A 27216-nucleotide genomic window follows, 5' to 3' on the forward strand; every position below is an offset into this window, starting at 1 on the left:
GAGAGTTTGCCAATCCAGTCTACATGTGTTTTGTGGGATTTGAGAAGGCTCATAACCATGTAGCCTGGGGGGTCCTGTGGGTGGTACTGGTATGGAGTACCCGGGCTGTTGCTACGAGCCATCTGGTCCTTATATAACTTATATAAGTGAGAATTGTGTCCGTATTCTCGGCACAAAGTAAAACACGTTTTCGGTTGATGTTCGGCTCTTTGCAGATGATGTTGTTCTGTATGCTTCATCACACCATGACATCCAGCACACACTGGGGAGGTTTACAGCAGAGTGTGAAGCGATCGGGATGAAAGCTGGTACCTTCAAGTCTGAGGCCATGGTTCTCTGCTGGAAAACGGTGGATTGTACCCTCTGGGTTTGGAATAAATTACTGCCCCAAGTGAAGGGCAAGAATCTCAAGAATCTGTTAAACTCCCTGTTGATTCAGCCAGCCAACTTGAGCTAATGCTTTCTACAGATTTCACAAACTGACTAAATAACAAATATAAAAACAAAACTGCCTTGCAAGCACACTCTTGTTGTAATTAACATATATCTGCTGAAAAAATAATTTTTCCATCAACAGATTTTACATTTATTTTTAAGCAAGTGGCACCATGTCATCGACTCACCGACGCAGCTGATGGAGGATGCCAGAGTGCCTAATAATATTAAAGCTGAACAGAGTTAAGCTATAGGCCTATTTGAATATATGGTATGATAATATATATATTAGCATATTAGCCTACTATTATATATTATATACTGGGAAAAAAAAGTTGGGAAACTTGTGTTTGGTTGATTATTTCTCTGTCGTTACAATGCTAATTGCCATTGTATTTTAAATCGTTGGAAAGCCTGTTTATTTACCTTCACAATGATGTCCAACTTGTAAGGATCATGCATTTGTGGGATGAGCAGCACAGCTGATTATGTGGGTAGCGCCCAAGAAAAATTTGCCAAAATTCTCTGCCAATATCCAACAGTGTATTCTCCTGTTGGAATTGACTTTTGTTTTGAGTTGTTTGGTGGATTGGATGATTGATCTCTCTTTCAGTAACAAGGAACAAACAAGACATATTGGCTATTTTACACTTTATTCATTTAATACACCGTCAGGAGCCTCAGTAGCGGTGGAAGACCCATACGCAGCCACAACAGCCTGGCACCTCCTCCTCATGCTGGTCACCAACCTGGTCACACGTTGCTGTGGGATGGCTTTCCATTCCTCAACCAGGATTCGTTGCAGGTCAGCCAGCGTGGTTGTGTTGGTCACTCTAACACATATAGCACGCCCAAGCTGATCCCACAAGTGTTGAATTGGGTTGAGGTCTGGACTCTTGGCTGGCCGTTCCATTCTCTCTACTCCCACATTGTGGAGGTAGTCTGTGATAAGCCTGGCTCTTTGGGGGCGAGCGTTGTCATCTTAGAGGATGACGTTAGGTCCCAGATTGTGGAGATATGGGATCACCACTGGCTGCAGAATCTTATCCCGATATCTCACTGCATTGAGATGGCCTTCGATGATGACAAGCCTTGTTTTGCCAGTGAGGGAGATGCCGCCCCACACCATGACACTGCCCCCACCAAAAGCTGTTTCTCCATCGGTGCAACAATCAGCATAGTGTTCTCTGCCTCGTCTCCATACTTTGACCCTGCCATCCAACTTTCGCAGACAGAACCTAGACTCATCACTGAACATGACATTCCCCCACATGTTCAGGTTCCATTATCTGTGTTGTCGACACCAGCGCAAACGGGCCTGACGGTGAAGGGCAGTCATTGCAGGCTTCCTGGTAGCCTTATGAAAATACACTGTTTACCATTGGGAGAGCATTTTGGCAAATTTGTCTTGGGCGCTACCCACATAATCAGCTGTGCTGCTCATCCCACAAATGCATGATCCTTACAAGTTGGACATCATTGTGAAGGTAAATAAACAGGCTTTCCAACCATGTAAAATGCAATGCCAATTAGCATTGTAAGAACAGAGAAATAATCCACCAAACACAAGTTTCCAAACTTTTTTTCCCCAGTTTATATATATATATATTATACGTTGTTGAAACTTATACTTATTTATAACTAGGGATATCAATCGATGAAAATAGTTAATCATGATTAATCGCACATTTTTTATCTTTTCAAAATGTACCTTAAAGGGACTGTTTGTAACTTTTTAAGCGTATAAATGTACCGTGTCAGGGTCAAGCCTCTCCTCCACTGCCTGCTTGCCTTCACTGACACAGCGTGCGCATTCTTGCTGTCTCGCTCCACCTCTAGACGTGAACGCACGCTCACTACACACTGCAGAAGAGTTAGTTTAGCTCTGAGAATATCTAGTGAATGTTCAGTGGACGTTTGTGCAGAAATAAATGCTGCAGCTCCTCCAGACCAACAGAGGTTTCCCGTGTCTTGTGAACTGACGGGGCTCCGCAGCGAGAAATGTTACCGTCTCCGACCGGGTGCCGGTGTCTCCCCTGTTTCCTCCGGCTGCAGTCGGGAGGCGATAACGTTACTCGCTGCGGAACCCCGCTACTTCTTGGAGGCTGAAGCAGGAGAAGCCAACACAGTATCAGCATTGATTCATGGAGAGACCTCCGTCTGGTCAGCTAGCATTACTGCTAAACAGGTGATATACAGTATAGAGTGATATTGTGGTTTTAGCTGACGTGTGTCGCCTCACTATTTTGAGCGATGCTCGTTCATGTCTATTTAGAGCGAGCAAGCGCAAGCTCGACGCTGACTTTCGTTGACTTAACGGCCACAGGTGTCGCTGTTAACGAGCATTTCTGAAAGTTACAAATAGTCCCTTTAAAGGGAGATTTGTCAAGTATTTATTACTCTTATCAACATGGGAGTGTTCATTCACATATCTTGAGGTTGGGGGTCAAGGGACCCCTTTGAACATTGCCATAACAGTTTTTCCTCGCCAAAATTTAGCGCAAGTTTGGAGCATTATTTAGCCTCCTTCTCAACAAGCTAGTGTGACATGGTTGGTACCAATGGACTCCTTAGGTTTACTAGTTTCATATGATACCAGTCTTGCTTTGAAGTAACAGTAGCCAGTATATTTTTGGCATCATTGGGCAAAAAATCCATAATAACTTTTCAGCATATTGTAATTCAAGTTTTCTGAGAGATAACTAGATGTCTGCACCTCGTCATGGCTCTGTTTTCAGGCTTTAAAAAAATCTAGCCTGTGACGAGAGACTTTGACCAATCACAGGTCATTATATTGAGAGAGCATATCTATTGGCTGTGCTCCGGTCATGTGACCGGAACTTGGCGTTCCTTCACCAGATTTAACAATGGCAGCGGCGTCAATAAAACTGTCTCATTCATAGACAGCAGATGGATAGCAGACCTCAGATCAGCTTGTACTGCTTGTTTTCCTCCGGTCTGTGAAATCTTGAAGATGCCATTAGGAGCAGCGGAGGACGGAGCGGCACATGATTGATGAGTTATATAATGACAATTGACCCTTTGCTAAGTCCCTCCCCTCGAACGGAGACTGGCCAATATAAATAAGTATACGTTTCAACAACATATATATATATATATTATATATATATAATGTATAATAGGCTAATGTATATTATTATACCATATATTCAAATAGACCTATGGCTTAACTCTGTTCAGCTTTGATGTTATAAGGCGCTCTGGCATCCGCCATTAGCTCACAAGAGTGAGCTAGCAAGGCAGTTTTGTGTTTATATTTGTTATTTAGTCAGTTTGTGAAATCCCACAATCTGTAGAAAGCATTAGCTCAAGTTGGCTGGCTGACTCAACAGGGAGTTTAACAGATTCTTGAGATTCTTGCCCTTCACTTGGGGCAGTAATTTACTCCAAACCCAGAGGGTACAATCCACCGTTTTCCAGCAGAGAACCATGGCCTCAGACTTGAATGTACCAGCTTTCATCCCGATCGCTTCACACTCAGCTGTAAACCTCCCCAGTGTGTGCTGGATGTCATGGTGTGATGAAGCACACAGAACAACATCATCTGCAAAGAGCCTAACATCAACCGAAAACGTGTTTTACTTTGTACCGAGAATACGGACACAATTCTCACTTATATAAGTTATATAAGGACCAGATGGCTCGTAGCAACGGCCAGGGTACCCCATACCAGTACCACCCACAGGACCCCCCAGGCCACATGGTTATGAGCCTTCTCAAATCCCACAAAACACATGTAGACTGGATTGGCAAACTCTCATGACCCCCCAACAGCCTTGCAAGGATGAAGAGCTTGTCCATGGCCAGGAAGGAATCCGCATTTCTCTTGCTGGAACTGAGGTTCGTCAATTGGTCTAATAGTCTAATTTGTTGTAATTTATTTTTATAAATAATAATGCATTTATATTTAACTTTGAAACTTTGATGTCCAACTTGTGCTCAAAGAATCAACAACACATGGGATTACTCACAATTACTCACACTGCACAAGCAATTAAAGTTAGAGCTTCTAAAATTAATCGTTAATTAGTAGATTAAAGTTGTTACCACGGCAACAAGGACAATTATGTTTATGTTTTCATTTCAGGTGCTTGTTTATAACCACAGAAGTCACTAAAATAGGCCGCAAAGTCTGATTCACATATTCAGGTAAGATAATACTATCTTATTATTATACACTTATCAGAAATATCTTTTCAATTGTAAGCACAACAGAAGTGTTATTAACATAGTAGATAATGTATAACATTGATGTTACAGTTAAAATGTATGACAAAATTAATTTAGTTTTAATTTAATATTGTAGGCTTTTGGTCCAATGTTTCCCTGGAAATTTAGTGTCAAGTACGGCAGCGGCTAGGTGTGCTGTCATGCTGATATGAGTAGTAGTTAGTTATTCTAAAAGCTTCAGCATCGGTGCAACCGGGTCAGAGCCGGATAGTTGTCGGACCCTAGTCGGAGCTGGCCACTATGATTGGCCAGTCTGCGTCCGAGGGGAGGGACTTAGCAAAGGGTCAATTGTGATTATAATACAAATTTTGAGTGTTTTATTACAATATTCCACTAAGTGGGATTGATAAGAGATATTTAAATACATATTTTTGTTTGTTTACTTTTTGTAAAAGCAAATGAAATGTAGTGGAATTTTGATCAGAGCCATATAAAATAGTTTTAGAATTACTTTGTTATTTTATAAAAAAGAAAGTAAAAAAACTTTGAGGAACAACTTGGATTCAGGCATTTATTTCTTAAAGCAATGCAGAGCTATTCAATTGTCAAGCATATACATTGGATAGATTTTAATAACTTTAATGTCATTCAAGTGTCCACTGTGCAACTGTATTATCTAGGAAAATACAGGTATTCGATCGGGACTCGGTATTGGCACATACTCAATATTTAATGACTCAGATCTGAATCAGGGGCACAAAAGTGAAACAACAGTAAAACAACATAAGGTCTTCCATTTAATCACATAAACACGAAACTAAAGACAGTAGAAGTGTGTGAAATCTCACATCCATCGCCAGGTGACAGAAAAGTGCACATGTAGTGTCTTCTTTTTAAATTTCATTCTTTCAATAAAAATATTCTATTTCTACCAATTGTCACAGGTAACCACATCATCTGCAAAGAGCCCAACATCAACCAAAAAACGTGTTTGACATTGTGCTGAGAATACGAACACAACTTTTACTTTTATTAGTTATATAAGGACCAGATGGCTCGTAGCAACGGCCTGGGTACCCCATACTCTCGCAGTATCTTCAACAGAATTTCCAAGGGCACATGGTTATGCGCCTTCTCAAAGTCCACAAATCACATGTAGAATGGATTGGCAAACTCTCATGCCCCCCCTCCCCTTCATGGCCAGGAAGGAATCCGCATTGCTCCTCCTTGATCTGAGGGTCATCAATTGGTCTAATTTGTTGTCATTTATTTTTGTACTTATAAATGCAATTATGTTTAACTGTGAAACTTTGATCAATCTCAAAGTTCAGACTAACTGGTACTGTCCAACTTGTGCTCAAAGAATCAACAACACATATAATTACACACAATTACACACACTGTACAAGCAATTAAAGTTAGAACTTCTATAATTAATCGTTAATTAGTAGATTAAAGTTGTTACCACGGCAACAAGGACAATTATGTTTATGTTTTCTTTTCAGGTGCTTGTTTATAACCACAGAAATCACTAAAATAGGTCCCTTTGGTATTCTTTTGCCATCCTGTGTACAATTTATGTTTTTAATGAATGGGATCTGATGTCACTTTGTGTAATTAACGTTGTTTGGTCTCACCATAATCTCCATTATAACCAGAAAAAAGGTCAGTTGCTCTTGAAAAGGCAAAATGTTGAAGTGGATGAAGTTCTGCTTACATCTGACTAAACCTGAGCAGTGCAAAGTCTGATTCACATATTCAGGTAAGATAATACTATCTTATTTATTATCCAAGTCCAGTTATTGGCACTTTTAAAAAGATAAATCTGAAGAAGTGTTTTGTTGTCTGCAGTTGTAGAGCTTTTTATGTTTTGACTTTATATTTTGTGCTGTCAAATTGAGCTTGTGCACAGATGAAGTCACATACATAGTTTTTCATTTTTGCTGTGTAATTATTCTTCACTTGTTGTCTGTTGACAGCAAACTTGTCTACATCCACCCATCTATTCATCTGTCTGTCGGTCTGTCTGTCTGCTGAGGAGAGATGGAGCTTTTGCCGTTTGATATTTCATCTGAAAGCCCCAGAGGTCTGTGCATGTTTCTCTGCTTTTTATTATGTGTTTCTGGTTGAGTGGTATACTGTTCTGATGATGCACAGTAATATCAAATTTCACACTGTCATATATTATACACTTATCATAAATATTTTTTCAATTGTAAGCACAACAGAAATGTTATTAACATAGTAGATAATGTATAACATTGATGTTACAGTTAAAATGTATGACAAAATTAATCTAGGTTTAATTTATCCCTTGAAAACTGTATTTCTTTCAGTGCTTCATTGTAATTGTCTATCAATGATTGAAGGCATTTACACATTATTTTCACAACTTTATTAGAGAAAGCCTGCATTTATATCAGTGCTGAATTGTTTTTCACTTATTATATTTGCATACACTCTTAATGATAACAGCTCTTATCGTAAACACATACTGCTAAATGTGTCAAATAGTAATTATTATTGCAAAATTAACCAATACTTGATGATATTTATTCATTTTTTGTGACCATGTGGAAAAGTACTGCAGTCGAAAATCTTCCCATTGATAAAAGTAACAAAATACAGAAATTACCATGATGTACTTCAGTTTTTTATGTTATATAGTTTATGTTTGAATATAGGTAACATTTTATAGTAACCACAATTTGTAAATGATACATTTGTAATTAATTAAAGTTAGTTAATAGTTATTTACTGTAAAACAATGAAATGATCATTAACAATGTCTACTAATTATTAGTAATGTTATCATTTATGTATAATATGAAATAATTGGGTTATATAGGGTATCATAGCGGATAGGAGACAATAAAAATTACATTCTGATTACATAAGTAAAGTATTTAATAAAAGTTTATTGTTGTACACATTATAACATTTTATATACCATATTAAGTATTTGTTAATGGTTACCAAGTGATTTGAAAACTTTTAAGAAATTGTTTGTAAAACATATATAGCCATTACATAGATAGATGGACCAGAAGCCATTAACAAAGTATTAACTATTTATCTAAATAATGTTTATAGATGCTTTACAATGTAGTTATTTACCTTTTAACAAGGTATTATAATCATCAGTTGCAACTTTATAGCCATCCAAATGATATTTATAGATGTTAACAAACCAGTTATTAACCATTAACAAAGTGTTACAAATATCTATCTATGTGATGTTTATAGATGTTTTACAAACAATTTCTTAAAGGTTTACAAATAATATCTTAATCATTAACAAATTATTGTAAATATTGTATATGAAATGTTATAATGTGTTAAACAATAAACTGTTAAAATAACATAAATTATAGCATTACTAATAATTAGTTAACATTATTATAATTTCGTAAAATAACTATTAACTAAATTTTAACTATTAATTTACCATTTATAAATGACGGTTATCATATAGTGAATATATTTTCCTTCTGTATGAAAAAAGCCTCTCACAGATGTACTTATATTTGTAGTCAGTTAGACTATCAGAAGAGATTGGTTTCATGTTTGCATGTATACTGGGAGTTAGACCTCTTCTATGAACAAACTGTTAGAAAATGATTGTGTCATTTTCTGTGTTTATAATCAATTCTCATAAAATCAGGAAATGTCATTAAGTACCAAGTTGATAAAACAATGTTAAATATGTTTTTTTAAGCTGTTAAATAGGACCTGTACTATATTTAGTGCAACACAATCTATTTCTCTACATCTGTATGAATAATGGGGATGGAAATATGAAAACACTGATGTAAAATGTATGAGTCTTCTGATGTTCGGTCTGTGAATAAGGGCCCAATCCCAATGCAAGGGCTTGAAATGGTATAAATACAAAATGGGACAGCATTTTATGACATCTCACATTACCTTGAAAACAGCCCTAAACCCTCATGGACGCCTCAAAGTCTGTGAGTCTCAGTGTGGACATTGTGATTGGGCCTAAGCACTGACGCCTCTCTTTCCTCACCCCTTCTCCAGACTCATACCTGCCCTTGTCGACCAATCACAGATCCAGTTCTGTGAACGGCACCTGGGGGCCTGAAGGCGTCACTTTCTTCATCATTCAGGGCCTCGCCAACCTTGGCCAGGAAAAGATAATTGTTTTTGTCATCCTGCTTCTTGGTTACATCATCATCCTGGGAGGAAACAGCATGATCATCTACGTGGTACAAAACAGAGCCGTCTATGTAGTTATGATTTAATTTCGCTATGGGCCCTTTTCACAGCAGCCATTTTGACATGTCATTGCAGGGTAAACACAGGTGTAATTAATAACATTAATTATGGCCCTGTTCCATTTAGGTGTGTCAGGGTCCTGGTGTTTTGCATGCTGGCTCCCTGGAAAAGGCTGTGACACACTATATAGAATTGGACCAGAATTTATTTTATCAATCACATCTGACATGTCAAAATGGCTGCTGTGTAAAGGGCATATTGCCTCGGTCTTACTAAAAATCGCTGCCACTTTTTTTTCCCAGGCGTTGACTGATTCGAAGCTCAGCTCTCCCATGTATTTCTTTCTCTACAACCTCTCCTTTGTGGACATCCTATTCACAACCACCACCATCCCGAAAATGCTATCTGGCCTCCTGACAGATGTGAATACCATTTCCGTCCCGGGCTGCTTCGTCCAGATGCATTTCTTCTTTCAGCTAGGCATTACTGACTATGCCATCCTGACTGTCATGGCATACGACCGCTACGTGGCCATCTGTAATCCTCTGCGCTACACTGCCGTCATGACCCGACAGATCCGGCTGCTGCTCATTGCAGGAGCCTGGAGCTTCGGCATCCTCGGCTCACTGCCAGCCACCTCCATGACCTGGCAGCGGTCTTACTGCGGCCCAAATGTGGTGAGGAATGGCTGGTGCGACCTGTCAGCTGTAAGGCGGCTGGTATGCGGCAACACCAGAGTAGATAACATTGTGTCCATTTCCTTCGCCATACTGTCGCTTCTGACCACAGGAGTCCTCATCCTCACCTCCTACATCCTGATTGGCGTTTCCATATCGAGGATGGGTGTTGCTCAGAGGCTGAAGGCCTTTGGGACGTGTGCCGCCCACCTGACTGTGGTCTCCATCTCTTATAGTTCTGCCTCGTTTGTATTCATCTCCTACCGGATAGGAAAGTTTTCACCAGAGGTACGAGACAAATCATCTGGCTTTAATATTTACTTTTGTTCTATTACGTCTCACATATGTCCACCAAAAATTATAGTTAATGTCCTATATTCAGCACCAGTATTTAAAACAAGATGATTTTGAAGGTTCATTCTTGACCTTTGGAGCAGCAGCTTGATCAGAAATCTTAATATTAGGTCCACTTACTTTGTGTCTCCGAAGCTTCCAACCACATCCCGTGGCCTTGCACAGCAGATTCAGTTGTTGAGTTGTCATGGAGATATTTAAGTTTATATCATGTGGCCTAAGTTTTTAATTTCTGTTATATTCAACAACAGACAGTTTGTTGGATTGAAGGACTCTGAACACACAGACCAAACTCACCACACAGATATCAGATGACAAATGCTAAAATGAGTGTGGGATTTGAAAACTCGCCACGCTATCAGCGTGGCTCTATAGATGGAAATGTTGGACTTTTGGTCTGTCCGCTACATTGGCCTGGACTAAAATATGACAACAGCTATTGAATGGATTGCCGGACATTCATGTCTTGTTCATGACTTGTGTGTTCAATTTAATTTGTTCAATCTATATTTGATTTTGTTCTAGGTTCGTATCGTTGTGTCTGTGCTGTTCTCCGCTCTAACTCCTTTCCTAAACCCGATGATTTACAGTCTGAGGAACAAGGAGCTGCGAGAGTCCATCAGGAGGACTCTGAGCAGGTTCACACCTGCTGCTGTATTACCCACGAAAGACGTCAACACAGTGTCCTGACTGGGACAGAAAACCTGCCAATCTGCAAACTGTACGCCCACAAAATGGAGAGAGAAAAGGCGACTGAACGTCCAGGGGTCTTGGCTTCCATTTTAGATTAAAAACACTGTCTTTCCCAACAACTCATTTAGCAATAATATGATTTTTATGGTGCCTTCAAATGTGGTGGTGTTTACGAGAAGAATCTCAATATATCGCCTTGCTTACAGTATCGCAATATATCACAATATATTGAATCGTTACCCCTGTATCGTGATTTGTATCGTATCGCCAGATTGTTGCCAAAACACAGCCCTAAAAACTAAATGACCAAAATCAGGTATGAGACTAGTGGAATGACTCTATGGACTCAAATATGTCAACAACTATTGGACGGATTGTCCTGAAATTTAGTTCAGACGTTCATGTTACCCTCAGGATGAACCGTAATAACTTATAACCAAATACTTAAAAAAACTATTGACATTCCCATCAACCTCAGCTGTACTTTGTGTTTAGTGCTAATTAGCAAATATTAGCCTGCTAACATGCCAAACTAAGACAGTAATCAACATAGAAATCATCATAACCCCGTAACATCTACATGTTGTCATTGTTATTGTGGGTAAGTTAGCTCTACTTTTGTACATTCATGGTTCCCAGAGGATAAATCCTAATGACTTTGGTAATCCTCTGATTTTGCTCTATTAGCAACATGAGGTTCACATTCATGCTTTTCAGTGAAATTTTCCAGCATGTTAGCATTGTCATTGTATGTTGATCTGATAGCTCTAGCGTTTAGCTCAAAGCACCACGTCGCAGGGCCGCTAGTGTAAATCTTGTTTGACGGTTTTGAAGGTTGTATGAATTGCAAATTTGAATAAAATCAAGGTAACACTTCATTTTACAGGTCCACAAATTTCATGGTAATTAGGTGATAATTAGCAAGAAACCTATTTGAAATATCTTTGCTGCCAAATTACCCCAATATTTATATAATATACCCTGAAACTTTGCAAAGAATCGCAAAGTTGGGACTTTAACTTGACAACAACAGGTACTATTATTCACGATTACACACACACACACAAGCAATTAAAGTAAAGCAAGAAACAATATAATGAACCTTTAATTAGTAGATTACACGTTTGAAGCAGCCAGTTGTTACCTTGGCAACGGAGACAATTATGTTTCTCGTGTTTTCTTTTCAGGTGCTTGTTTATAACCACAGAGGTCACTAAAATAGGTCCCTTTGGTATTATTTTGCCATCTTGTGTACAATTTATGTTTTTAATGAATGGGATCTGATGTCACTTTGTGTAATTAACATTGTTTGGTCTCACCATAATCCCCATTATAACCAGAAAAAAGGTCAGTTGCTTGCGTACGTGATGAAGTTCTGCTTAGATCTGACTAAACCTGAGCAGCGCAAAGTCTGATTCACATATGCAGGTAAGATGATGATATCTTATTTATGAACCATGTCAGGTTATTTGTACTTTTAAAAGGTGAAATCTGAAGAAGTGTTTCATTGTCTGCAGTTGTAGAGAATTTTGTTTAACTTTGTATTTTGTGCTGTCAAATTGAGCTTTTGCACAGATGAAGTCACATACAGAGCTTTTCATTTTTGCTGTGTAATTATTCTTCACTTGCTGTCTGTTGACAGCACACTTGTCTACATCCACCAATCTATTCATCTGTCTGTCAGTCTGTCTGTCTGCTGAGAAGAGATGGAACTTTTGCTATTTGCTATTTCACCTGATAGCCCCAGAGGTCTGTGAGTGTTTCTCTGCTTATTATTATGTGTTTCTGGTTGAGTGGTATACTGTTCTGGTGATATCCAGTAATATCAAACTTCACACTGACATACAGTATATTATACACTTATCAGAAATATCTTTTCAATTATAAACACAACAGAAATGTTATTAACATAGAAGATAATGTATAACATTGATGTTACAGTTAAAATGTATGACACAATTAATTTAGTCTTAATTTATCCCTTAAAAAAAGTTTTTTTTTTCAAGTGCTTCATTGTAATTGATTATCAATGACTGGAGGCATTACACATTATTTTCACAACTTTATTAGAGAAAGCCTGCATTTATATCAGTGCTGAATTGTTTTTCACCCATTTAAGTTGCATAAAGGCTTGATATTAACTGCTCTTATCATACAATGTTTTGAACTAAGTTCAGAGTCCCAAAAAATGAACTAGTTCATGTTCATTTCTTCCGGGTTTTTTTCTGTTAGACTGGTCGGATACTACGGTGTTTAACTATTGTATTTATACAGTATATATATATACATATATATATATATATATATATGTATATATATATATTAGGGCTGTCAATAATTTCTCTTTTACATTTTAAGGTGTATGTTTGCATTTTTTTTATCTAAATGTACATGCATGTGGGATCAGTAGAATGAGCCAGTGAAATAAATCATCTGAAAGAATTCAAATAAAACTACGGCTGTCAAAGTCTTTAATGCATTAAAGCAACTTGCGATTTGCATAAAGCAGCATATTTGTTCACTCCCATGTTGATAAAAGTATTAATATTAAATAATTGACAAATCTAACTTTAAGGTACATTTTGAACAGATAGAAAATGCGTGACAAATTTATATTACTTTATTTTATATTTTATTTATGTTATATTGTTAATTATATTTAGTGTATTATTAATTATGTTATATTTTAGCCTTTTATTTGAACTTGCACTACTTCATGTTTTAGATTCTCAGTTTGCTTTTCCTTTTTTTGTAAAAGGCGTACATATTTAATGAGCATTGTTGAACGGATATTCAAGAGCCAACGACTTTGGCTTTACGGTGCGTCATGAGCATTGTTAACTGTCCCGAGAGTCAACAGGGCTGATGTTCACGCTCATTAGTTGCTGGGGGTTAGTACTTCTCGGTCCCTGCCTTTGCCTGCCACCCACACAGTATGGTAGTACAGAACAGTATTGTAGTAAACACACTTTCCACTACTGCGTATCTGTCATCCTATCTTGGTCTACTGGTAGCTCTGGTGCTTACCCATGTTTCCAAACTAACAAGCCAATACTTTCAATAATAACCCCTACAACTAAACTAAAAAGAGTGAGCATATGTGTTTGTTTATTTTTGTTTATTTGTTTCACACGTATAAAAAGCCAATAAAATACAATTCCCATGAACAGAATTTAATATACGGTAACACTTCATTTTACATGTTGGCAAATTTCATGGCAATTAGGTGATAACTAGCAAGTAACCTATTTGAAATTTCTTTGGAATTACTGCCTAATTACCCAAATATTTACCTAAAAGTTTCTCGAAAATTACTTTATTATAAACATTATTTAATAATGATATTACGCTATTTCCCAATAGCTGGAAATTTATTTAATACATTTCCAGGAAAAGAATACAAAGTTAACTGATCTGCTTTATTTCCATGTCTGCTGACAAATAGACAATAATTATCAATTAACTCATTTGAAATGTCTTAAAATAAACTCACTGAATCATGACATTAGCTTTTGTGTCGACAAAAAGTCACACAATGGTGAGATTTGTGCCTGATCAGAAGTGTCTTCTATAATTTTTGTTTTCCACCTCCGATGAAGAGCAGCGCACAGCCACTTCTCAAGCCCAAGGGCCCTGTTTTAACCATTATATGCTATTTTAGCATATCATTATTAATTAATGATTATAATAAAGTGATTTTCGATACATTTTGAGGTAAATATTGGGGTAATTTTTCAGTAATTCCAAAGAAATTTCAAATAGGTTACTTACTGATATCATTTAATTACCATGGAATTTCTGGATCTGTAAAATAAAGTGTTACTCATTTCACATATAAAAATATGGTGTAAAGTGTAGCAGTAATGTTCAAACAAAACAACAACAAAAAATACAAAGAAGCTGGAGTAATTGCCATATTTAAAGTTTCTACGAGTGATAATTTTTTACTCCACGAAATCTGATTGAAAGCTGACGAGATGTTTTATATAAAGGAAGATGAAGATTCTCAGCCTGTCTGGTTGGATAATTATGGAATTGAGAGTTGTTAAAAATAATATCTAAAACAATGAGGTAAATCTGCATCCTAATATATCGCCTTAAAGGCAAATTTACAGGTTTGAAGAATGTTGATGTCAAAGATTGTCAATAACTGCAATTTTGAAAAAAGTGGTGCACTTGGTATAACAGCATTCGAAAAAGTTGCTAATCTAATAAACTGTTTCTGTAGCAATATTTTGTTCAGATAAGTTGGAAAAGTACTTGCCCAAACAATATAACAGTATGTGAAATATGGATAAATTAAACTATAATATAATGTTAACAGGCATGTTTTGTGGACAAAAGCTCTTATTTTTCTCAGAATCCCAAGAGATTTAGTGACCTTATTGCAGACAAAACCAACCTGATTTCTCCAAGAGAGTTTGTCATCTATCAGAATACCTAAGAAACATGTTGATGAAACTTTAATATTTCTTCATCATGAATATGGAGTTGAATTTGCTCACTATCATATTTTTTATTTCCTGTAAAAATAACATGATATTGAGTAGATGTGAAGATCACGATTTAGTTCACTGATGAAAGTTGTCAAATCTCTATTTGAGGTAAAAAGGTTGGTGTCATCTGCAAAGAGCAATGTGAATGTGATGTAGCAAGATCATTGATACAAATAAAAAATAATAAAGGTCCCACTATGGATCCATGAGGAACACCACATTTCATTATATTTCTTTTTGACTCATGGCGATTAATAAAAAAACATGTTGATTTTTGGTAAGAACATAGTTTCTGAGCCATTTATAAACATTACAAGTATTGTATTACAACCCTGTCTAGAAATTATGTTTATATACTACGCATTTGTTCTGATAATCACATTTTGAAGGAAACATAATTGCTGCCTGGATCAACGTTTTTTCCAGTACAGAAGTACATTTTTTAACCCTATGCTAGTTGTGGGTACGTGGTTGGGGAGGATGGTGGGCAAGTCCTGCACTTGGTATGGGTAGGTTTGGGCAATAGAAACACCTTAGTTAAATTTAAGTAAAGTTGGTGGTTTGGGTTAACTGAATAAACTAAACTCGTCCAGTGTCATGATTTCAATATTAGACCAAGACCACCATATTTCCCTAACCTTAACCAAGAGCTTAGAGTGACCCAACAGAGCCATACAAATGAACTATGAACAAGAACTCTGTCTTCTGTCTGTGAATAAACACTGACGCCTCTCTTACCTCACTCCTTCTCCAGATTCATACCTGCCCTTGTCGACCAATCACAGATCCAGTTCTGCTAACGGCACCTGGGGGCATGATGGCGTCACGTTCTTCATCATTCAGGGCCTCGTTGACCTTGGCGAGAAAAAGATGATCCTTTTTTCGTTCCTGCTTCTGGCTTACATCATCATCCTGGGAGGAAACAGCATGATCATCTATGTGGTACAAAACACTGACAATTTAATTGGTATTTGTCTCAGTCATAAGGCTGGCCCACACTAAAAGATGTTTCACATCTTACCAGATGTGTAAAATGTGAGGGTCCACACATAACGACATGATATGTTAAATTTAACAGTTTTGTTCCTATATTGTGCGGAGAGCAATGATTTTGCAAAAAAGCACACCACAAACTAACAGATGCATTCATGAACAAGAGTCCCCACTAAAAAAAACAGAAGTCTCGCAAAATCCCTCGTGGTCAAAAGTGACTTAAGTGTAAACAAACATGGCGGACGACAGGCAGGAAGAATTAGCATTGTTAGTTTTTTACTTTGTACTGAAAATTCACAAAGGATGGATGGATGAAGTCATGGAGACATGTTGAATAAAGACTTGCGTTGTTGCCACAAATTAAAAAGTTGGTCCTCCATTTCTGAGCTCCATCTTACTCCTACTTTATGCTTCACGCTTAGCATTAGCTCATGCATTAGCTCATGCATTAGCTGCGGCCGCCATGACGGTGGTGGTTGTCCTTCATTCTTCAGTTAGCTTGTTTCTCTATTGGCTATCGTTCTTTCCCACGTGACTGCGTCAGGATAGACTTCAGAGCCGATCGGGGGATGTAAAAAAACACTCTTAACATACAGACGTAGGCAAAGTTGTTGGTAACGTTACGTTAAAGAGAGATGAACCCACAATGGTCACTGAAATAACTTGAAACTGACAAAAGTAATAATAAATAAAAATTCACTGAAAATGAACTAATGAAAATCAGATATTGTTTTTGAATTATGGTTCAGCAGAATCATTTAAAAAAACAAACTAATGAAACTGGCCTAGACAAAAATGATGGTAACATTAACTTAATATTTTGTTGCACAACCTTTTGAGGCAATCACTGCAATCAAGTGATTTCTGTAACTCTCAATGAGACTTCTGCACCTGTCGACAGGTATTTTGGCCCACTCCTCGTGAGCAAACTGCTCCAGCTGTCTCAGGTTTGAAGGGTGCCTTCTCCAGACTGCATGTTTCAGCTCCTTCCACAGATGTTCAATAGGATTTAGATCAGGGCTCATAGAAGGCCACTTCAGAATAGTCCAATGTTTTGTTCTTAGCCATTCTTGGGTGTTTTTAGATGTGTTTTGGGTCATTATCCTGTTTGAGGACCCATGACCTGCAACTGAGACCAAGCTTTCTGACACTGGGCAGCACATTTCGCTCCAGAATGCCTTGATAGTCTTGAGATTTCATTGCACCCTGCACAGATTCAATACACCCTGTGCCAGATGCAACAAAGCAGCCCCATAACATAACCGAGCCTCCTCCATGTTTCACATTAGGTACAGTGTTCTTTTCTTTGGATGCTTCATTTTTGCGTCTGTGAACATAGAGCTGATGTGACTTGCCAAAAAGCTCCAGTTTTGTCTCATCTGTCCAAAGGACATTCTCCCAGAAGCTTTGTGGCTTGTCAATATGCATTTTGGCAAATTCCAGTCTCGCTTTTTTATGATTTGGTGTCCTCCTCGGTCGTCTTCCATTAAGTCCACTTTGGCTCAAACAGCGAAGGATGGTGCGATCTGACACTGATGTACCTTGACCTTGGAGTTCACCTCTAATCTCTTTGGAAGTTGTTCTGGGCTCTTTGGTTACCATTCGTATTATCCGTCTCTTCAATATGTCATCAATTTTCCCCTTGCGGCCACGTCCAGGGAGGTAGGCTACAGTCCCATGGACCTTAAACTTCTGAATAATATGTGCAGCTGTAGTCACAGGAACATCAAGCTGCTTGGAGATGGTCTTATAGCCTTTACCTTTAACATGAAGGTCTATAATGTTCTTTCTGATCTCCTGAGACAACTCTCTCCTTAGCTTTCTGTGGTCCATGTTCAGTGTGGTACACACCATGACACCAAACAGCACAGTGACTACTTTTCACCCTTTAAATAGGCAGACTGACTGATTACAAGTTTGAAGATACCTGTGATGCTAATTACAGGACACACCTTAGTTTAATATGTCCCTATGGTCACATTATTTTACATCTTTTCTAGGGGTACCATCATTTTTGTCCTGGCCAGTTTCATTAGTTTGTTTTTTAAAATGATTCTGTTGAACCACAATTCAAAAACAATATCTGATTTTCATTAGTTCATTTTCAGTAAATTTTTATTTATTATTACTTTTGTCAATTTCAAGTTATTTCAGTGACCATTGTGGGTTTTTCTCTCTTTAACGGAACGTTACCAACAACTTTGCCTACGTCTGTACCTCACACCACAGGAACATCAAGGAACGATCATCTTTAGGACCATCAATAAATCAGGGCTTTGCTGACGACTGTCAGGAGGAATCAGGCCCAAAGTCGGCTTTATTCTCGTGTAGTGTGTGCCCGGCTTTACTAAACTGGAATTATTAGTATCATAATGGGCTGCACTGTGGTGCAGTGGTTAGCACTGTCGCCTCACAGCAGGTTCAAACCCAACTTGGGACCCTTCTTTGTGGAGTTTGCATGTTCTCCCCGTGTTAGCATGTTTTTTTTCTGGGTGCTCCGGTTTTCTCACAGTCCAAAGACATGCAGGTTAGGTTGATTGTTGACTCTTAATTGACCGTAGGTGTTAATGTGAGCGTGAATGGTTGTCTGTCACTAAGCGGTTACATATAATGAATGGATTGTATCGTAATTGCAGTCACTTTTTCTCTCATGCAGGCATTGACTGATTCGAAGCTCAACTCTCCCATGTATTTCTTCCTCTACAATCTGTCCTTTGTGGACATCGTCTACACCACCACCACCATCCCCAACATGTTATCCGGCTTCCTGACAGATGTAAATGCCATTTCTGTCACGGGCTGCTTCGTCCAGATGTATTGCTTCATTCAGCTAGCTGTTACCGGCCGTGCCATCCTGACTGTCATGGCGTACGACCGCTACATGGCCATCTGCAATCCTCTGCGCTACACTGCCGTCATGACCCGGCCCACCCGGCTGCTCCTGATCGCAGGAGCCTGGAGCTTCGGCGCCTTCTGCACGCTACCAGCCACCTCCATGACCTGGCAGCGGTCTTACTGCGGCCCAAATGTGGTGAGGAATGGCTGGTGCGACCCGTCGTCTGTAAGACGGCTGGTGTGCGGCGACACCAGAGCAGATAACATTGTGTCCCTTTCCTTCGCCATGGTGGCACTTCTGACCACAGGAATCCTCATCCTCACCTCCTACGTCCTAATTGGCGTTTCCATATCGAGGATGGGTGTCGGTCAGAGGCTGAAGGCATTCGGGACGTGTGCCGCTCACCTGACTGTGGTGTCCATCTCTTATAGCTCGGCCTCATGTGTTTACATCTCCTACCGGGTGGGAAACATTTCACCAGAGGTACGAGACAAATCATCCAGCCTTAATAATTCCATTTGTTTCAGTACATGTCTCACATATGTCTACCAAAACAACACATTCTCACTCCCAACTTGTCAAATACCGCAGCTTGGTCAGTGACCCTCGGCATCAGAGACCGATGCGTTACTTTTGGACGGGCCAGGAGCGGCGTGTCAATATATGCTCGCTACATGCATGGTGTCCTTGCAAAACAAACTTCCGTTTTCACAGGAAGTTAGGTTTAGGGAACACAACCACTTAGTTAGGGTTAGGAAACTGTCATGGTTGACGTTAACTTCACTGACTAGAGACTCACAGGACTGATGATACCGACGAGTCACGTGCCATAAGACTGACGTGACAAAATAAGTCAACACTACTTTTAGTTTCAGATGGGACAGACAGGGTTGAACGTCTTGTTTGTTTGACCCATCCACTACCCCTCTCTCCCACTTTGTCACTTGCTCCGACCGTTGATTAACGCCTCGGGTGGGTTAATATTGGAGTTAGTTGAACGCCCGGTTCGTCACATACTGTTGCTAAAAGGTACCTCTGTACCTCGGTTTCTGATGCCAAAGGGCTCTAACCAAATGGCGGTATTTGACGAGTTGGGAATGAGAACGGGTTGACCAAAAGTGACATTTAAGGTCCTGTATTCAGCACCAGTATTTGAAACAAGACTGATTGAAGGTTTTGTCTTGACCATGTAGCAGATTGACCAAAAATCTTTACATTAGCTCTACTAACTTTGCTTTTTCCAAAGCTTGCCATGGAGATATTTAAGTTCATATCATATGGCCTAAGTTTGGAATTTCTGTTACATTGAACCACAGACCGTTTGTTGACAGATATCAGATGGCAAATTGCTGAAAAGAGTTTGGGAGTCTTGGATTCGGGAGTTTTGTGAGGTGAAAGGAAATTCGTGAATCGTACTTAGGTCACATGATGAGCAACTCAACCACTTCCACCTGAAGCAACTCCATGCACTGAGGAAGGCCAACAGAGTGGTTGAAAGTTTTGGAAACATAAAGTACATAGAATTTGTGTTGATAATTTGCCACACTAACGATGTGGCTCTGTAGATGGAAATGTCGATCTGTCAGTCGATCCACCACTTTTGTTCAGACTGAAAAATCAATGCTATGAAATTTGGTTCAGATATTCAGGGTACCCAGACAAGGTATCCTAATAGAGTGCTGCAGGAATGAGTCCTAAAACCCGGAAATTAGTTAACATTTTAGCACTTCCTGTTCCCTCATCTGGAAGTCAATGGGTTTTTAGTTAGATGACTGAAATAAGCTGTGTGGTTAACACAAGTTTAAGACATTTTAACGTTTTGTTCGACGACATAAATAAAAGGCGGTTGCTAACAAGTGGCTAAATGAGACTACCAAACATCATGTCGACTCATCCGCCTTTACAGCCTCGTTGTGTTTATATTTGCGCTCATGTGACCGTGGTGTAGTTCGTTTATAGCCTAACGTTAGCTTTTTTACTTCTGGTGATTGCGTTAACACTTCAAAAATCATAAAGTGGGGTTCATTTGTGAAGTTTATCTTGATGAACAAAACATGTAAGTATCATAAACGTTTGTTTGCCACAGAGCTTATTTTCTGTATTAATCCAAAACCCAATGGAACTGAAATCCTTGGGTTTTAGTGGAGGGAACCAGGGAGATGCTAACTTCCTGGTTGGCCTACAAAAATACGTCATCTCACTTTGGTGATCCCCTGACTTTTCTTCTATCGCCACCATGAGGTTGACATTTGTGGTTTTAAGTAAAATATCTCAGCAACTATTGGATGGATTACCATAATTCAGACATTCATGCTCCCGTAATAACTTTGGTGATCCTCTGACTTTTTTATCTAGTGCCATCAACTGGTCATTTTTATTTTTCCAATACTTGTGCAAATTAGTGAAAGTTAGTATGTAAACGAATATAAACATGGAAAACATTATACTTGCTAAACATCAGCATGTTGCCATTGTGAGCATGGTGACTGAGCCGCCTTTTCATCCTCAGGACCTGCCGCTAGCGGGTAGAATTACCAAATATCCTCATTGAACCTTGTGTTGTTCATTATTTCTAATTTTGTTCTAGGTTCGTATCATTGTGTCTGTGCTGTACTCCGCTCTGACTCCTTTCCTAAACCCGATGATTTACAGTCTGAGGAACAAGGAGCTGCGAGAGTCCATCAGGAGGACTCTGACCAGGTTCAGACCTGCTGCTGTTTTACCCACAAAAGACGTCAACACAGTGTCTTGACTGGGACAGAAAACCTGCCAATCTGCTAACTGGACACCCACAAAATGGAGAGAGAAAAGGCAACTGAACATCCTGGGGTCTTGATGTCCATTTTAGATTAAAAAACACTGTCTTTCATAAAAACTAATATATAAATGTTATGATTTTGAAGTTGTATATTGTGTCAATCATATGATAAGTTTGTTCAGCTGTCTATTTATTATCTATCCTATTACATTAAATTTGCATTAAGGGGCACATTAAACTAGTTCATTATCCTTTTAAATAAAAGTTTGTGCTTTTTCTTCAGAAGGCTGTGTGAATAGGTCTCTTAATTGTGAGAATGCTGATTCCCAGTATTGTTCTTCTAAGGTTTATTCTTGTATTTCTTCCGTACATTTTTTGGACTCTAACTACTTCTGCATACTTGGATAGATAGCTTGGAAGATAATTTATTTTGAGGTAAATCAACTTCCCAGTATGAACACTCTAATAGTCCTTATTTAAATCATTAGGTCCTAAAAGTTGTAAAACGCAATAATAGCCGAATCCAGAGTTATTTCCCTTCCTCCTTAGTGAATGAGACCCAAACCGAGGCTGGAGCGAGGGCTGGGAGGCGGAGTTAGCAGGCCGTGACGACAGCATGACGTTGTGACCCTGTGACCGGGTGGACGCTACTGCGCCTGCCCATGGGCCCAATGGATGTGGAAGATCGTCGGAAGATCCGTGTACTTTTCCAGACAGAAGTCGAGCCATTTTGGCTTCATACGCCACTGAGCAACTTTCATAGGAATGAACGGGGCCGCGCATCCAACGCTGTATCCAGTTCTCTTTATTCATCCATGGTCACGACCCCTCTTGCGTTTCTTTTGGACAGTGACAGCGTGTCAATATACGCTCGTTACATACTCATACATGCACACATTTCTGGAATGTAAAAAGTACTTCTAGTGCTCGAAGTGGGCCGATACTCACCACTACGCAATACCGGCAGTTACTCCTCGGCGTAACATGACTTTTTCTTGCGTTGTTTCTATAGAAATTGATTGTATCTTTTTGACACATTTAAAAATATTCTTCATTATTCAAACAAGCAATATAACAATATGATAAATCTCCCATCTGCATATAAAGTGACAACACTGGGGACTTTAACTCTGCTTTGTCCCTTATTTTGAAAGAATAATAATGTAAAATACATTAAAAACTGAGTTTTTATTAAAGTGTCCATCATGATGTTTAATACTTAATTCTTAAAATAGCTGAATGTATTGAATTCAATGATGACTTTCCTACAACTATACAAGCTTAATAAATTGAAATGTATGTGAAATAATATCATGACGTGTCAATGCAAACAAATGTGTCAACAAGAAAGTGAAATGAGATTAGAAGCTCACAAAAAAGAGACAATCATTTCAGTTTTACGATCGCCAATGAAATTAAACCAAAGTCGGGGATAAACATTTGTCTTTTAGCTTACAAACTGCAGGGTCAGACAGTCCTGTAAACATCTTCTACCAACTGTTAAATACTCAAATTAAACGTAATCTCAAATAAAAATCTTCGGTGAGAACAAACGTATGTCCCTAAAGTTGTTCATGTTAAGGAGAAATGTGCATTTAACTTAAGGTACTCGACGGATGAGACCTTTATTCGTAAATATTTAGGAGTTATTTATGGAAACTTTTCACATCCATGACTTTGTTCTTGTGAAACACGCTGATAATCTTCTGTCTGAGCTCTTTACACTGCAGCCCGTAGATGATAGGGTTCAGGGCCGGGGGGACGATGTGGAACAGGACGGACGACACTTTCCCGCTGTCCGCCCACTCAGGCCGGCGGTGTATGATCATGGGGGTAAAGGACGCAACCAACATGATCAGGTACACAGCCAGGTGGGTGGCGCAGGTCTGCAGCGCCCGGCTGTTCAGCACCTTGTTCTTACTGCCTAGACACACCATGGCGATCCTTAGGTAGGTGAGCGTGACGCTGCCGAGGGAGGAGCCCAGGATGACCACGGCGCTGCCGAGGCCATAGATGTGGTTGAAGAGAAGATTCTGGCAGGACAGCTTGAACAAGGAGGCGTTGTCACAGAACGGGTTGATTATAACCCGCCTGCAACGCGTCAGGCGGATGGTGAGACCCAGGAGGATCGCGACAGAGATGAAGGCTGCCACCCACGCCCCCACCGACAGCTTCACCACCATCCGGTGGGTCATGATGGTGGCATACCGTAGGGGGCTGCAGATGGCCACGTAGCGGTCGAAAGCCATGATCATAAGCACCGTGTGAGAGGTGCCGGCATGAAAGTGAGAGGCGAAGGCCTGAACGACGCAGTCTATGTAATGGACGTACCGCTCTGCGATTGGACTAAAAACATCACTTAGCAAGCGAGGGATGATGGCCGTCGCCCCGAACGCATCATTAATACTCATGTTGCAGAAGAGCAGGTACATAGGCTGGTGGAGGCTCCTCTCCATGGTGATCAGGACCACCATGCTGATGTTGGACACCATGATGAAGATGTAGATGAGGAGGAGGAGGATGAAGGCGGGAGCAGTGGACTGGGGGGTGACCTTTAACCCCTCGATGGATATAATATCCATGTTGAAAGTTACGTTCTCCATGCTGCGGAGGAGAGGATCCTGCAGAGGATCATAGAAAACAGAGAGTTCAGTCAACACTGTGTTCGTTATCAAACCTGATCAGTCAGAGTGACGGTGTTTAACATCAATAGCATCTCGATCCTGATTTTTATCCAGCATGATATTTAAATGTAACGTAACTTACATAGTTAAGCAAATCACTGTGAGAATGATTCTAACATTATCAATGTTAACATAATACAGTTTACACCGCACACTGGGCCAACATTAAAGTTAGTAAAGCTGAATTAGAGCTGGGCGATTTGGCCAAACAACAACAACAAAGCTTGTAGCAGCTTCACACTGTAGGGACCTCACGAGACAAAGAGCCTTGGCCTACATGGGAAACCCGAAGCCTGATCACAGCAGGTGTCCCAACTGCCGGCTCCGAAAGTCTCTCACCTACATGCGAGATTTCATGTTGAATCCAAAACAAGGACTCCCATTGGATGAGGCACCAATCTAACAGGAAATGTGGGGCCTTTTCCGGGAAAACGGCCACTATCTCAAGAGATAAAAGCACGCTACCTGAGTAGCTCGCCCCTTTTCCCCTTCCTTCCCTTTCCCCTTTCTTCCTTTTTCCACTGCAACGCTACCCAACGCTTCAGCGTTCACCTAAGACCGAGCCACATTTTCTGACCTCGCTGGACGAGTTAAGATAATGTTGTGTCCATCAGACTTTGATCCACATCCCTGCAGAAGGAAGACTACAGCCCGGCTTCACCAAGGAAGCCGAGGACAACCGCTCTTCATCAAAGGAAACGAGCGCACCGCCTTTCCTTCATTTCTGGCTGCTTTCCCCTCCGCTGCCACACGGAGGTCCAGCCTGCCGTTCAGCAGCTGACGAGCTCCATAACGGCCCGTTATTGTCCGAGCCAGCACGACGCCGCCGGACCAATTAACGAAGATCCACACCACTATCGCTCCGAAGAAGCGATTCAAGTAAGAGGCTTGTGCCTGGGCAGAGACTAGTGAGATTGTATATTCCAATAAGTTAATAACTATTGTTGATTTATACTGAACGTACGGACCGCCGAGTCCGTCTGTTTGCTTTGTTTATTTAACTTGCGTTGCTCTGCTTTGCTTGTTTATGTTGCTTTGTTTACTGTTGCTGACCGTCTGATTACTGTGTGCTCCTTGTGTTAGCTCCTGCCAAACGTGAAGATCTGTGGCTGTAGTTTATTATTGAAAGACCAGTGCACGGCTGACTAACGTGAGTTTGCCTGCCGAGCATCTGAGTGATAATAACCCAGCTAGTACATCTCTCGCGCGGCAGTTAGGATTCCTGCTGCTGCGGTGTTTACTGTTTTGACTGTGATACTGTTTCAAGGCGCCCCCCGCCTTTCTTTCCCTCCACTTCTACCACACACAAACAAACACTTTGCCGACACGCGGGACTTAAACCTCCCGCCACCAGAGCAACTCCTCCCTCGTGACGGTGACGCCGCCTCGGGGTTTCCCTTGCTCCTCCCACACACGCACACATGTAGATACGCCTCCTCACGTTCTTACCTTACTGATCACGCGGGACTTTCACATCCGTTTGGGCATGATCTGTAACGTTCGAGCAACCCCTCCCTCGCGTGACGTCACCACGTCCACCGCGGGTGTCCTTTGCTCCTCCCTACACCACACACACACACATAGACACGCCTCCTCACATAGGCTCACCTCATTACCTTACAGGTCACGTGGGAGTCACACCCCGTTTGTGCGTGATCTGTACGTTCGAGCAAACCCCCCCCCCCTCGCGTGACGTAACCACTTGCGTGGTGACGTCCACTTAGGGTGTCCTTTGCTCCTCCCACACCACACACACACACAGACACTCCTCCTTCACACCACACATATACACATTTGCATTCACACACACATCTCTCTCTCTTACACTCACATCTCTCTCCCGCACACACCTTTTCTTTTGCCTTTGTGTTTTGTTTAATTCTAGTTTAGTGCTTAGAGCTGCATTGTAGAATATCCGTTTGTTTATTAAAAGTGTTGTTAATTAGTAATTACTGCTGTAATAACTGTTGATTTAGATTAATGTTGTTAGAGTGTTTATTGTTGATTAAGATCACTATATTTAAATAAATGGTCTTATTTTAAATAGCAGTTGTCTGTGTTTATTGTGCATTCATATTGTAATAACGGCTGGTTATGAGAGTCAGTGCTCGGATTCACCCTTCACCGTTCATCTCCTAAGTGTAAAGTAGTGCTTAAATTCTGGCATTTGGAGTGAACAATCCCCTTATGAGACTGGATTAACGTTTTGGTTATTGGTCCCTGATTCCAGGGTGGTGCCCCGTTCATTATTAATGTTGATTAAGAATTCTTATTAATAATAATAATTCTATGAATATTATTTATTAAATTAGCTAATAACCAAACCTGTTCCATTTGTAAATCCCCTACAACACTAAGCCATATTTTCCCTTTATATGCTCATATGTAAAACAAATCTAACATATGATTTAAACATCTATATTTTTAAAGCCTAAATCATGTGAAAATCATACAATTTGTTAATACATCTATAGCCTCCTGTTTTTCTACAGTTTGTGTCAAACTTGTTTTATCGTCAGAGATAATTCAGCGCAAACTTATTTAGATCAACATGTAGTGTGATGCTGATGGGGGTTGATTTATAAATATCTTTTATAAATATATTTATTTTTGCTCTTTCACTTTATTTTTTATTTAGGGCTGTCAATTGATTAAAACATTTCATTGCACATTTATTTATCTTTTCAAAATGTACCTTAAAGGGGGTTTGTCAAGATTTTATAATCTTATCAACATGGGAGTGGGCAAATATGCTGCTTTATGCAAATGTATGATATATTTATGATTGGAAATCAATTAACAACACAAAACAATGACAAATATTTTCGAAGTTTGGAGCGTTATTTAACCTCCTTCATGACGA

At 39.8% G+C, this 27216-nt stretch overlaps 3 protein-coding genes across 3 annotated transcripts; 2 read left to right on the forward strand and 1 right to left on the reverse strand.

The window, feature by feature from the left end:
- Positions 1-5677: 5677 nt before the first annotated feature.
- On the forward strand, positions 5678-10819 carry LOC141778443 (olfactory receptor 6N1-like). Its single transcript, XM_074652719.1, has 4 exons — positions 5678-5699; positions 8665-8852; positions 9165-9827; positions 10419-10819. Exons 1-4 carry the CDS (start codon positions 5678-5680, stop codon positions 10581-10583), a joined length of 1038 nt encoding a protein of 345 aa, XP_074508820.1. The 3' UTR covers positions 10584-10819.
- Positions 10820-15587: 4768 nt separating this feature from the next.
- LOC141751962 (olfactory receptor 5F1-like) lies at positions 15588-21888 on the forward strand. Its single transcript, XM_074630788.1, has 4 exons — positions 15588-15591; positions 15837-16024; positions 18732-19394; positions 21499-21888. Exons 1-4 carry the CDS (start codon positions 15588-15590, stop codon positions 21661-21663), a joined length of 1020 nt encoding a protein of 339 aa, XP_074486889.1. The 3' UTR covers positions 21664-21888.
- A 1427-nt stretch (positions 21889-23315) lies between these two features.
- Positions 23316-24272, reverse strand: LOC141769565 (olfactory receptor 51E1-like). Its single transcript, XM_074642622.1, has one exon. It carries the CDS (start codon positions 24270-24272, stop codon positions 23316-23318), a length of 957 nt encoding a protein of 318 aa, XP_074498723.1.
- Between the last annotated feature and the right edge of the window lie 2944 nt (positions 24273-27216).

This window comes from Sebastes fasciatus, chromosome 1, assembly GCF_043250625.1.
Source record: "Sebastes fasciatus isolate fSebFas1 chromosome 1, fSebFas1.pri, whole genome shotgun sequence".
In the NCBI taxonomy this organism is placed as follows: Eukaryota; Metazoa; Chordata; class Actinopteri; order Perciformes; family Sebastidae; genus Sebastes; species Sebastes fasciatus.